We start from the raw sequence: 13,936 nt of genomic DNA, 5'->3' as shown, positions 1-13,936 counted from the left end.
GTGTTAAGTTGACCAGTGGTATCAATGACTAAGTGTTTTAGGTTCCAAGTTATGTCTTCCTGTAATCATCTTCTGATATTTGGGGAGCTTATTTGGCTTGAGAAAGACAAGAAAAGAGCAAAGGAAAGAATTTTCCAAGGGTTCTGTGGAAGTATTTTTTAAAATTACCACTCAACACTTGGATTGCAACAGAAAAAGTTTAGGAATAAGGTGGGAAGTAATAATAGTAGGCACAGACTACATATCAAGCACTGGCCAGAGTATATGGATTTAACCCTAGCTTCTCAATGTGACCCCGGAGGTAAGTTCTGTTATTATCCCCATTTTACAGATAACTAGAGGTACACCCATGCAACGTAAAGTGCCCAGATTTTCCCGGCTATGAAGTTCTAGTTCTAGTATCTGTGGTCCTAACCACTATGCTGCGCTGGATGTGTTCAGCTCTGTTTTCTAAGGGGAATATAGCATCACTTGTTTTAGATTGTGATACAACCAATTTAGTTTATTTATTCACACCCAATTTGGAGTTGGTTTGGCTGAACCCCTACTGAAACACATAGGAATTATGTGGACGTTGTTTTTTTTTCTCCCCCCGCAAAGTCCCTATCAACCTGTGTTTCTGGAACTTCTTATATACACTTAGGTGTAGAGACAGTGAATCTAACTTATTTTGGATTCTAACGCTTGTTTGAGACCCAAACTATGACTAATGAAATGATTTTATTTCCTAGGCTATGCTAACAGAGATTGAGCACAAGGTGGCCTCTCTGTTAGAGAACTGCAAAGATCAGGGCCTGGGAGACAGTGGAGCCACTCAACAGGAGGCTGAAGCACTTTCCTTGAAACTGAAAACTGTGAAATGCAATTTGGAAAAAGTCCAAATGATGCTTCAGGAGAAATACAGTGAGGACCAGGTAAAATATGACTATGTGTGGACATGTATGTATATGTAAATACAGGCATATCTATCAGGAAGGAACTTTGGGTGCAGGGAAGGAAATAACTACAGAGGAATTGCAGTAAATGGAAAAGAATTGTGCCTCTTAAAACTTTAAGGGATGGGTTCCCTGGCTTTTGTCATTGGTTTCATTTTGCTGTGTAGTTTTCTCATCTAGGTTGTTGTTAGTGATTGTGTTGCTTTGATTAGGGTTGGTTTGACTGGGTTGGTTGTTCTTGCTCATAAAGAGATCTATGCAACTTTTCATCATAAATTTTAAAGGAACTTCGTATTTGAAAGGAACTGTGTAATCATGGTTGACTAGAAAAATGAAGCCTTTATAGACATGCTTAAAATTTAACATCAAAAACACAAAAACCTGTTTTACAGGTACTTTTGTTTTCCATTTACAAATATTTATATATACTGAACAAAGTATCATATAGTTAAAGTATTCTTATGACTTTTAAAAGCATTCTGTATATATAAGTGCAAATGTGCATCCTATGAGTAGCATCTTACTATGTAAAATTCACAGCCATTCTTAATGAGATGGTGGTTTCTACTTAAAGGACTTCTATTTATAGAAATAAGATTGGCTGCAGATATACAGGCTGTATGGAACCCCTTTTATCCTAATATGTTCTCTCTCTTAAAAAATCTACTTATGTTTCAGACATAGGGGAAATTTGAGTTCATAAGCTTAATACTATGTCTGTTTTTGATATTTATTTCACTTTGTTCTCAAGAAAAAAGGGCAATAGATTTTCTGGCTTTTAGTAATTCACTGGATGCATTAAACTGAGGAAATAATAAAATGACCACTTATTAAATGTAGTGGTTTTTGAAGTTGTTATGAAATAAGTACATTAAATTATAGTATGTAATCATTATAATTAACAAAATACAATCATTTACTTCATATAAAACTTTTCCACTGTGTAGTCACATGATTAGAATTGAAATGGATCACAACTTTAAATAGTCTGCCATCATAAAATGTTTTGCAGCATTCTACCACACTAAAGAAATCTTCAGAGCATCAGAAACTTCTCCAACCAGATAACCTTTCTGAATTTGAATCTGTTGTTACTGAAAGGCCACAATTCAGTAGACAAAAAGATTTCCAGCAGCAACAGGTATTTTCAGCCCCTAATAGATATAAGGACAAGAATAAAGTTTTCTATATGGAATTTCCCTTTGAGCTGTAATAAATACTGAAAGGCCACTGGAGTGTTTTCTTACATGACTGAATAGAAAGTGTGATGTGTAGGTGTTCCTGTGTGTACAGCAGGTCTGAGTTTTGAGCTTTTGCTGCAGTATCTACTTTGCTTTCATCTGCTACCATTGGGTACACTTGAACTTGGCTGCTTTGTTAACATGCATCTTAAACCAAGCAGGTATATACCTCTGCAACTGCAGCACTTCTTTCCCTATTTCAAAATGTGTTTGTATTTTTGGGATGATTTTCCTTGTGTGTATTATGATGTTAAAAAATGCTTGGTTGTTGTCTAAATATTTTGAATAAGTTTTTGAAAAATAAATATTAACAAGAACAAGAGATAGTAAATAATGATTTAGGAAGTGGTTTCAAATCTGATGATCTCAACAGAAGAAACCCTTGTGTACTAAATGAAAACCTTGATTGATTGGACCATTTGAATCTTATTCAATTATAGGTTTTGGAGTTAAAACCAATAGAACAGAAAGATTTAATCAAATTCATAGAATTTAATGCTAACAAAACATGGCCCCAGTATTGCCAGCATGATAAAGATACAACTCAGACATCACCTGCAAGGTAAAATATTTTTAAAGAATTGGACATTCAGTAGTCTTGTAGTTGGGAGAATTAAGAATGTTTCTTTTTATATTACTTATAAAACACTGTCTGGATGTAATATAATTTTTTTACATTGATTATTCTTTTTACCGTTTGTTTTCCTTTAAAAGCAGTAAGACATCTGGCCCCAAAAATGATGCTCCAGACTTGATCTTGTCAACCCAGGGCCAAAGTGGAGATAAGTGGCAATATTTACACCATGAACTCTCATCAAAAATAAGGCTCCCTCTCTCTCAGCTTGTACAGCCCCAGGTCAGTGTGTATGTACACACAGTGTAAATAAACGTGTTTACCTTTGAAAAGCCAACAAGCATTCATTAAATACACATGTGTGTTCTGAATTATTTCCAGAAAGCGATTTATTTATTTTTAGAAAGCAAAGATGCCAGATAGATTTTCATGCTTGGCTATCCTCTTTTCATCTTCCTGGAAATCTGCACTTCCCTTTTTGCTTCTGTAGCACCATGGGCTTCCTCGCTCATAGCTATTACTAAACTATACACCCACTTGTTTGTCTGTATTCCCTATTAGACAGCATAGAAGAAAGATTGTATCTGCCTGGTTCACATGTGAGGGCCTGGAGCAGAAACTGGAGCATCATAAAATCTTGGTTACTATATATTGAATGAATAAAGGAATGAATAATATATATTTTAAAGAAAATACTTTAAAATGATATAGTGCTATATGAGTGTCATTCATTCATAAAGACATTATTTGTTTGTTGTTGTTGTTGTTGTTAAATAACTAACTTTATTTTATTTTATTATTATTTTTTTAATTTTACTTTACAATTCTGTATTGGTTTTGCCATACATTGACATGAATCCACAAAGAGATTATTTGAAATCTGCAGTGTGCTGGTCCCTATGCCGATGGTACCCGTCTATAGGTATTCTCACCAACACACCTTAGCATACCTGATCTTTGCCATTATGGTGTTTGTCTTACTGTGCCAGCTACTGATGCGTGTCTCTCTAAATAGCACCATTGCTCCCAGCAGTCAAGCTTGTGCCTTCCGTTTTGCACTCAAACTACCCGGGCAATGGTTACCAGTGGTTTCCCAATTCCCCAGTGTGGTGGGAACTTTTTCAGTTCTCTTCTATTCTGTGAAGAACCTTATTTGACCAATTAAAGTTGAATTAAATTCATTGGGAGGACTTTAGTCTTCGTTTCCCCTTGTCATACACGCTGTAACATGTATGTTGTTCTTTTTCCAGAATAGAATACCATCCCTCTTTCTCCACCCTCCCACCCCAGCAGAGTCCATCTACCACCCCATCCTGTTCCTTTATACGTTAGTTTTCCAATTTAGCAAAGAAATTAACTCTGAGTCATTCCCCCTTCTGAAGTCACAGCTCATTTTCAGTACTAATTTGGCATTTCAATAACAAATCAAGATGCAGATCTGCCCCTGGAGGTTACTGTATACTATTTAAGAGTTGGCTGTGTGCCAGGAGTATGCCAGTAAACAGGGAAAGAAAGCGCTAACCATGGAAGTCCAGTAGCATGGCTACAGATTGAAAGATTAGTGGTTTTACTCTTTTTTTCAAATTATAGTTTCTTTTCCCTTTTTTTTTTTAATCCAAATGGACCCTCAAGTGTCTAAGTAAAGCCTGTCATGACTTTTCAAAGCTGTCCAAAATATTTAAATTTCAATTAAATCATTTTTTTCTTTTAAATGACAAGATAGACAAAAATACTTACCAAGAAGTTCAGAAGATAGCATGTTAAGGCATTTTTGATGTTTTACATTAATAGGGTCTCAAACTTTTCATAATAGTATTTCCCTTTTTCAAATGTAGGTTACCACAAATATGAGTGTTCTACCCAGTGTGACTGTGTATAACTTTAGATACCCAACAACCGAAGAACTGAAAACTTACACTGCCCAGCTTGAAGACCTGCGTCAAGAAGCAAATAATCTTCAGGCACAGGTAGCAGCTGCCTATTATATATTTTCCTCATAGCAATAACAAAAATAAAGGGAAATGTGATACTGTAAATTGGTCATACTCTTCTTTGGTGGACTCTTCAACTTACCCTCAGAGCCAGCATCCAAGGAGTGTGCACAGTCACTCGGTTACGTCGAACTCTTTTGCTCATGGACTATAGCCCATCAGGCTCCTCTGTTCATGGGATTTCGCAGACAAGAATACTGGAGTGGGTTGCCATTTCCTCCTGCAGGGAGTCTTCCCGACCTAGAGATCGAACCTGCGTCTCCTGCATCTCCAGCGCTGGTGGGCAAATTCTTTACCACTGAGCCAGCTGGGAAGCCCATTATTTTCCTTACTGAACAAATGATAGGATGTACAATTGAAGGAGTCCTAGAATTGCAAATAGAATTCATCTCTGTTACTGACTCTGGTAAATTTGGTAGTGGCTACATAGAATTCCACGTACAGAGGCTTCTAAACCTGAGTCTAGGATTGGCAGGAACAAGGACCATGGTCTATTAATACTGTCTGCAGTGGGGCTCTGGGATTGCGAGGCTGAGGAGAGGTGGAGGGAGGGAGGGAGTAGCAGCAGGGTTTCCAACCTTGAGTAGGCTTAACACTGAGATGGTGTGCTGGATAGCTTAGGCATCCATCAAAAAAAAAAACAGTAGGAAACAGCCCACATTGGGTAATTAATAGGTTTGGCAGGCTTCTAATTTACTTAGAGTCACCATGCTGTACCATCCCTGTCTTTAAGATACTGTTCCTCTTTCTAATGAACCCCTTCAAGTTTCTTGACTTCTTTCTTCAGGCCATCCTTGGTGTCATTAACCCACTTTCTCCTACATTAAAATATGGGAGACAGAGAACAGTGGGAAGAGGGGTAGTACGATTTATCTGGGACCACACTTCCCTGGTGGCTCAGACAGTAAAGAACCTGCCTGCAATGTAGGAGACCCAGGTTCGATCCCTGGGTCAGGAAGATCCCCTGGAGACGGAAATGGCAACCCGCTCCAGTGTTCTTGCCTGGAGAATTCCATGAAGAGAGGAGCCTGGTGGGCTACAGTCCATGGGTCACAAAGAGTTGAACACGACTGAGTGACTAACACTCTCACTTTCACACTTCCAGCTGGATGGCCCCACTAAAGAAGTCCATCTTTTGATTTACCTTTTAATTCTATTCAGTAGTCAACTCAATACCTAACACTGAGTTTCTTAAACTTGTTTCTCTCAGAATTAACATCTTAATTTTATTTATTTATTCTGCTACCTAGTTCACAAAGTATTTGAAATGACTAATTATTTTTAAAAAACATAACATGAATGGTAAACTATAATGGAAACCAGGGAAAATATGCTTAGGAAGGCAAAGAATCTTAGTGACTTCTGTTTTTCCTTTTCTTCTCTTGATTCAGGAAAACATGTCAGAAGAAACGTACAGAAATCTGGATAAGAAATTATTCGAACTGTTTCAGACCCTCGTCCAGTGCCTGGGCAGTGTGCAGGAGATGCTGCAGACACCTGGGCTCTTCAGAGGGGATGTTGGTACCCAGCAGGTGCACTACGAGGTAGGGAGCATCCATCAAGCATGTGTGTTGGCTGTTACTGCGGGCAGCCCACTGGTTAGCCAGAACTGAAACCTCTCTTAAGGTCAGAACTTGTTCACGGTGTCTTTCTTTCTCTCCACTTTGCAGACACTGGCTCTTGAGTTGAAAAAACTTTACTTAGCTATGAGTGACAAGAAGAATGATCTTTCAAAAGCCATGACTCGGCCTGGCAAGAATGCCAGCCAGTTCCTTGACTGTTTTGATAACCTCCAAGTCTACCTGGAACACACCCAGGCTACAGCTGCCTCTAGAAGCAAGGCTCTGAAAGCTGGCCTCGACTATACCCGCAGTTATCAGGTACGAGTCTGGGCACTGGGCTGCTTTGGCATAGTGTTAGGTGACAGAATGGACCTCCGATCTTCTACCAGAGGCATTCATGAATGGGAATTGCTAAGGAAAGCGGTGAGACTCTTTCTATGAAGGTCTTTAAGTTAGTTCAGCTGCTCATGGCTGGAGACCATTTGAAAGCGAGGTCCTTTCCAAAATCTCAGGTATGAATTTGTTAGGTCCTTTCCATAATCTCAGGTGTGAATTTGTTAGGTTGAGCTAAAGTAATGCTTCTTTCCTGTATGACCTTCAACCACTAAACGTGTCACCTGGGAGGATTCCCAGGTAAGGAAGAGCTATTAAAGTTTTTGAACAAAGGTATTACAGTCCATGTACATTTCTGGTAGATCCAGCTGGCAATTGTCTAATGAGGATTGGAGCAGAGACCTGAGGCAGCTGGACTAGTTAGAAAGCTGCTGGAAATTGTCTAATGAAAAGGAAATGAAACACACCACTACTTAGGAAGGAGTCTTCACTGTAAAATCAAACCTGAATCTGACCAAGTCTCTAGAATCCAAGTCATATAGACACAAGGGAAGGAAATGGTAAGTGGTGCGAAGGGAGTGCAGTCAGCCATATACAGGCAGTGGCAAGCTGTACAGGATAGGGAGCCCATTTTTTTTTCTACCACTGCCTCCCTCCCCCCACACACAAAAAGATCTCAGAAACAAAAAAGAGAGATGGGCAGGGGGCCAGCAGATTAAGAGGGATTTAAGACACATGAATCCACTGCACCTATTGGACCTCATTTAGATCCCAATTCAAGCAAACCAAAAGGAGAAAATATAGGCAATTAGGGAAATGTGAACCTTGCCTGGGTAGTTAATAATGCTAAGGAATTATTATTGTGATATTTTTAAAGGGAGGAATCTTTGTCATGTAGAGATACATACTGAAATATATACTAATAAAATATGATATCTTGGACTTGATTCAAATAATCTGAGGGAAGGGAAGTCAGGTGCAGTCAAGAAAGCTCAGGGGATGGGGCAGAAGAGTGACAACCAGCTACAAGTCATCAGTAATTGCTAAGGCTGATGGATGATGATAATGCAGGGCTTCCCCTATTTTGACATACGTTTGAAATTTCTGATAGCTCAGAAATTAAAGGACAGCTAAATTTTTTAAAAGGTTCCAAAGCTCTAAATGAGATTCTCACTTTTCTCCATTTATCTTTTTATACAGAATGAAATAAAACGATTATATGATCAACTTGTTAAGAATAAGACATCTTTGCAACAATCTTTGAATGAAATTAGTGGCCAGACTATTGATGAACAGCTTCAGGTAATCAAGTGAAAATCATTCAAACTGACTTAACCTTGAACCAGAGAGTCTCCTGCATAAAAGACTCCATAAGTCTGCACAAGCACCATAAGTTTCCTGTGCTTGTGAATCACTCCCTAAAACACAAGTCTGTGCAGTGTTGGGAAGGTTGTTGAGAAATGAGACCCTCATCCTCTTGGGAGGGGTGCTGACTACATATCAGAATTGTAAATCTAAATGCTCTTCATCCAGCAGCTCCATTCACTTATACAGCAAGTGTCAATTGACCTAGTGTGTCCAGGCCACGGTTCTGCGTTCTGGGTTTGTACTTATTCTAAAGAAATAAGACAAGTGCATAAAGATAAATATGTATATGAATGTTTGAGGAGAGATCTGGCAGCACTGCTTGAATTAAAAGACTCTAAATAGCCCAAAAGTCCATTTTGAACCGACTGTTACTAAAGCAGTGAGCAGCCTTACTGTGTCTGTTTAAAAGCCTCTAGATTAGTTTGTACTGCTGTGACTAGATGCTGAGGAGCTGATAAGTAAGGCATGCAAACTGTAGAATCCAATGACGTGCAATCCAGCGCCTTTCAGGATATGAATGTATACCTCTTCTCAGTACATACTTTGAATACATTAGAAATAGACCGTCAACTGTGGATCTTTGGGGAGAACTAGAGAGGATGGAGGAGAAGTGGCACTTTCATTTTTCCCTTAGTTCTTTTCTAAATCGTTTAATTCTTTTTAAGTGACTATGTATACTCCTGACTTATTAAACAATTTGTGTGTGTGCGTGTGTGTTGTCTCTCTCTTTAGAAAATGGATGCGTATACAGTGGAGCTGCAGAACTCTGAGAGCCGAGTGGCAAAACTAAGAGATGAAGGAGAGAGGCTTCATTTACCTTATGTTATACTCCAGGAGGTTTACAAATTAGAGGTATGTCTGAGCAGAAAATATTCAATCCATAAATTACTATGATTATAACAATTTAGGCATTTTTCTTCTAGCAAGGAAATTTGTGCACTGTGTGCTCACTCAGTCTTGTCCAACTCTTTGTGACCCCATGGACTGTGGCCCGCCAGTCTCTTCTGTCCAAGGGATTTCCCAGGCAAGAATATGAGTGGGTTGCCATTCCCTTCTCCAGGGATCTTCCTGACCCAGGGCCCACATCTCCTGCATCTCCAGCACTGGCAGGTGGAATCTTTACCACAAAGCCACCTGGGAAGCTCTCCATGGAAATTTAAATATGTTCTTTATTTGGGTTATTTTCATGGTTGGGTGGAAATGTTTGTGCACACCTGTTCTTTCTTTTCAGGATGTCCTTGACAGTACATGGGGACTCCTGAGAGCCAGGTACACAGAACTCAGCTGCCCTTTCATCACTGAGAGCCAGCAAGATGCTTTGTTGCAAGGCATGGTGGAACTGGTGCATATTGGAAAGGAAAAGCTTGCTCATGACCACTTACAACAAACCAAAAGTAAAGTTGCCCTACAGGCTCAAATACAAAATCACAAGGTAAGACACATGGGTCAGATCACCTTTTCATAGACTGTAAGTTATTCTGAGTGTGGACAGATAGCATACGTGTCCTTCCTTGGTGAAATATACATCATTCCTTTATTCTTTAAACAAACATGTATTACACCATGTACCAGGAACTCTGCTAAACTCTAGAATATAATTGTGGGTGAAAATAGACACAATTCTTAACATTTATGGAGCTTTTAGTTGATTGAGAAGACATTTTTGTCAAGGAGCAATTCAAACAAATTTAAAATTGCAATCAGGATACATACTTTAAGAACATTTAATAGAGGGAGTTGAATTCAGGAGGTTAGGAAAGGCCTTACTGAGAACTGAAATCAAAATAAATAAATAAATTACAAATGTATATGTAGTGTAATGCTACAGTGAATCCCTTTGTTTTCCATTCATTTCATTAAACAAAACCTCATGATAACCAACAAGAGATATGTAGTAATTTAAGTGCTGATAATAAATGTGTAGGGTACAGTTCCTGCCTTCAACAAGCTGAAGTCCAGGTTTTTGATAAGTAGACTTTAAGAAAAATCCAAAGGTAAATATTGTATAAAGAATGGAGGGGAAGAGGAGAAAATATATTAACTGATATATAGAATGTCTCAAAGCTTATGGTAGACCCTTTTATGTATACCTTTCAGGGAATAAGAAAAGGGATTCACCTAATAAGAGGCCCCTCAAAATAATTAGAGGGGGCAGCTGGCTATAAATGGTGAACCATGTGAAGGAAAGCCTTTCTGTTTAAAGGTCTTAAAGTGCTATTCTAGGAGCTTTGACCAACCAGAATCCCAATAGACCCCCATCAAGAAATTTCCTTTATTTAACCATTGTATTGAGTAGAAGTTAGAACCAAAGTTTAGAAATCCCTGGCTATTGAATATGGGATGTGAATTTCTTAGGCTCACATCTGTCCATCCAATTTATTGTCTTGAAACCAATCAGCCAAATCAGCATCTACGTTTTGGTAAAAATTTAAAAAAAAAAAAAAAAGTTTCTTAAAACTTGGAATTTCTGATATAGGAAGATCTCACTGGAAATTTTAATGGCCTAATTAATCATATTGGCCTTTTAATATTGATAGTTTTGGGGAAAATATTACCAGGGGTAATTTTTCATTGTGATTTGTTAAAATTCCATTAGTACTTGATGATGTGGATACATAGGCAATTTTTGGTTTGTTTTCTCATGATTTTGACTCTACATGGCTGTCCTGGAATTTCAGAGTAGAAAGTAAATATGACAGTATAACATGTTGAAAAAACTTGAATTTTAAGGCTTTTCACAGTGTAAAAATAAATAAATGTCAACATCTCATTTCACAGCTTTTTTTCCAGAAGCTTGTTGCTGACATGCTCTTGATCCAAACATATTCCAACAAAATGCTTCCTTCTTTAATGCAAAAGAAAGAAACATTTGGGGCAGAACAAGTCAAAGAAGTTAAATCGCTAGAAGAAAAGTCACATCAATATGGAATAAAGCTACAGAGTTTACTGCAGGTATGTGGCTTTCATACATTTTGTACTTAAGCCAGGAACTCTGGATTTTCAACCACCACCTCTAGGTTCGAAAACAAGTATCTGGTTATTATTGAGCAGTAGTTAAGTGAGAACCAGCAATGAGGAACATGGATTCTGTTCCAGCTCCTACTGCTGCTCCCCCAGTGAAATATTAGCTGAAATTTCCTATACGTCAGTTAGGGATGGCTCAGCATCTTTCTGCCTTCAAGGGCTGTGTACAAATAAACAAAATAGGAAACACTTTGAGATCTTGAATGAGATCATTCATGAAACATCAGTGGTTCTGAAACTGTGCATCCCAAAGAGGAAAAGCCCAGATATTCTGTTGCTGAAGTATATTTATGCCAGTTCTGTCCTGATTCAAAGAAAAAAGTTAAGGGAGGCAGTCCTAAGATGGTGGAGGAATAGGACGGGGAGACCACTTTCTCCTCCACAAATTCATCGAAAGAACATTTGAACGCTGAGCAAATTCCACAAAACAACTTCTGAATGCTGGCCCTGAGCTTTAATATACAGGCTGCCCAAAGTCACACCAAACCTATTGACATCTCAAAACTCATTATTGAACACTTGAGTGCACTCCAGAGAGAAGAAATCCAGCTCCACTCACCAGAACACCGATGCAAGCTTCCCTAACCAGGAAACCTTGACAAGCCACATGTCCAACCCCACCCACAGTGAGGAAACTCTACAAAAAGAGGAACCACAAACTGCCAGAATATGGAAAGGCCACCCCAAACACAGCAATATAAACAAGATGAAAAAGCTGAGAAATACTCAGCAGGTAAAGGAACAGGATAAATGCCCACCAAACCAAAGAGGAGGAGATAGGGAATCTACCTGATAAAGAATTCTGAATAATGATAATGAAAATGATCCAAAATCTTGAAAACAAAATGGAATCACAGATAAATAGCCTGGAGACAAAGATCGAGAAGATGCAAGAAATGTTTAACAAGGACCTAGAAGAAATAAAAAAGAGTCAGTGTATAATGAATAATGCAATAAATGAGATAAAAAAACACTCTGGAGGGAACCAACAGTAGAATAACAGAGACAGAAGATAGGATTAGTGAGGTAGAAGATAGAATGGTAGAAATAAATAGAGAGGAAAAAAGAATTAAAAGAAATGAGGACAATCTCAGAGACCTCTGGGACAGTGTTAAACGCCCCAATATTCGAATCATAGGAGTCCCAGAAGAAGAAGACAAAAAGAAAGGCCATGAGAAAATACTTGAGGAGATAATAGTTGAAAACTTCCCTAAAATGGGGAAGGAAATAGGCACCCAAGTCCAAGAAACCCAGAGAGTCCCAAACAGGATAAACCCAAGGCGAAATACCGCAAGATGCATATTAATCAAATTAACAAAGATCAAACACAAAGAACAAATATTAAAAGCAGCAAGGGGAAAACAACAAATAACACACAAGGGGATTCCCATAAGGATAACAGCTGATCTTTCAATAGAAACTCTTCAGTCCAGAAGAGAATGGTAAGACATACTTAAAGTAATGAAAGAAAATAACCTACAGCTCAGATTACTGTACCCAGCAAGGATCTCATTCAAATATGAAGGAGAAATCAAAAGCTTTACAGACAAGCAAAAGCTGAGAGAATTCAGCACCACCAAACCAGCTCTCCAACAAATGCTAAAGGATCTTCTCTAGACAGGAAACACAGAAAGCATGTATAAACTCAAACTCAAAACAATAAAGTAAATGGCAATGGGATCATACTTATCAATAATTATCTTAAAAGTAAATGGGTTGAATGCCCCAACCAAAAGACAAAGACTGGCTGAATGGATACAAAAACAAGACCCCTATATATATTGTCTACAAGAGACCCACCTCAAAGCAAGGGACACCTGGAGACTGAAAGTGAAGGGCTGGAAAAAGATATTCCACACAAATAGAGACCAAAAGAAAGCAGGAGTAGCAATACTCATATCACATAAAGTAGACTTTAAAACAAAGGCTGTGAAAAGAGACAAAGAAGGACACTACATAAGGATCAAAGGCTCAATCCAAGAAGAAGATATAACAATTATAAATATATATGCACCCAACATAGCACCACAATATGTAAGACAAATGCTAACAAGTATGAAAGGGGAAATTAACAATAACACAATAGTAGTGGGAGACTTTAATACCCCACTCACATCTATGGATAGATCAACTAAACAGAAAATTAACAAGGAAACACAAACTTTAAATGATACAATAGACCAGCTAGACCTAATTGATATCTATAGGACATTTCTCCCCAAAACAATGAATTTCACCTTTTTCTCAAGTGCACACGGAGTCTTCTCCAGGATAGTTCACATCCTGGGCCATAAATCTAGCCTTGGTAAATTCAAAAAAATTGAAATCATTCCAAGCATCTTTTCTGACCACAATGCGGGTAAGATTAGATGTCAATTACTGGAGAAAAACTATTAAAAATTCCAGCATATGGAGGCTGAACAACATGCTGCTGAATAACCAACAAATCACAGAAGAAATCACAAAAGAAATCAAAGTATGCATAGAAATGAATGAAAATGAAAACACAACAACCCAAAACCTATGGGACACTGTAAAAGCAGTGCTAAGGGGAAGGTTCATAGCAATACAGGCTTACCTCAAGAAATAAGAAAAAAGTCAAATAAATAACCTAACTCTACCCCTAAAGCAACTAGAAAAGGAAGAAATGAAGAATCCCAGGGTTAGTAGAAGGAAAGAAATCTTAAAAGGGCAGAAATAAATGCAAAAGAAACAAAAGAGACCATAGCAAAAATCAACAAAGCTAAAAGCTGGTTCTTTGAAAGGATAAATAAAATTGACAAACCATTAGCCAGACTCATCAAGAAACAAAGGGAGAAAAATCAAATCAACAAAATTACAAATGAAAATGGAAAGATCACAACAGACGACACAGAAATACAAAGGATCATAAGAGACTACTATCAGC

General features: G+C 38.1%; 1 protein-coding gene across 7 annotated transcripts in view; it reads left to right on the top strand.

Moving 5' to 3' along the window:
* SYNE2 (spectrin repeat containing nuclear envelope protein 2) overlaps window positions 1–13,936 on the top strand; it is a 323,973-nt gene that overhangs the window by 226,136 nt on the left and 83,901 nt on the right. For 6 of the 7 annotated variants that reach the window (XM_040226261.1, XM_040226260.1, XM_040226259.1 and 3 more), the window contains 11 exons: window positions 732–914; window positions 1,948–2,076; window positions 2,617–2,738; window positions 2,891–3,032; window positions 4,586–4,717; window positions 6,133–6,285; window positions 6,412–6,621; window positions 7,837–7,938; window positions 8,737–8,856; window positions 9,236–9,436; window positions 10,783–10,956. In XM_040226261.1, coding sequence (XP_040082195.1) covers window positions 732–914; window positions 1,948–2,076; window positions 2,617–2,738; window positions 2,891–3,032; window positions 4,586–4,717; window positions 6,133–6,285; window positions 6,412–6,621; window positions 7,837–7,938; window positions 8,737–8,856; window positions 9,236–9,436; window positions 10,783–10,956 — 1,668 coding nt within the window. The remainder of the gene's footprint in view (window positions 1–731; window positions 915–1,947; window positions 2,077–2,616; window positions 2,739–2,890; window positions 3,033–4,585; window positions 4,718–6,132; window positions 6,286–6,411; window positions 6,622–7,836; window positions 7,939–8,736; window positions 8,857–9,235; window positions 9,437–10,782; window positions 10,957–13,936) is intronic. The other variant, XM_040226258.1, reaches the window with a different exon arrangement.

The sequence above is a fragment of the Oryx dammah genome, unplaced genomic scaffold, assembly GCF_014754425.2.
Source record: "Oryx dammah isolate SB20612 unplaced genomic scaffold, SCBI_Odam_1.1 HiC_scaffold_26, whole genome shotgun sequence".
NCBI lineage: Eukaryota > Metazoa > Chordata > Mammalia > Artiodactyla > Bovidae > Oryx > Oryx dammah.
This window is presented reverse-complemented; position numbering and strand designations above follow the sequence as displayed.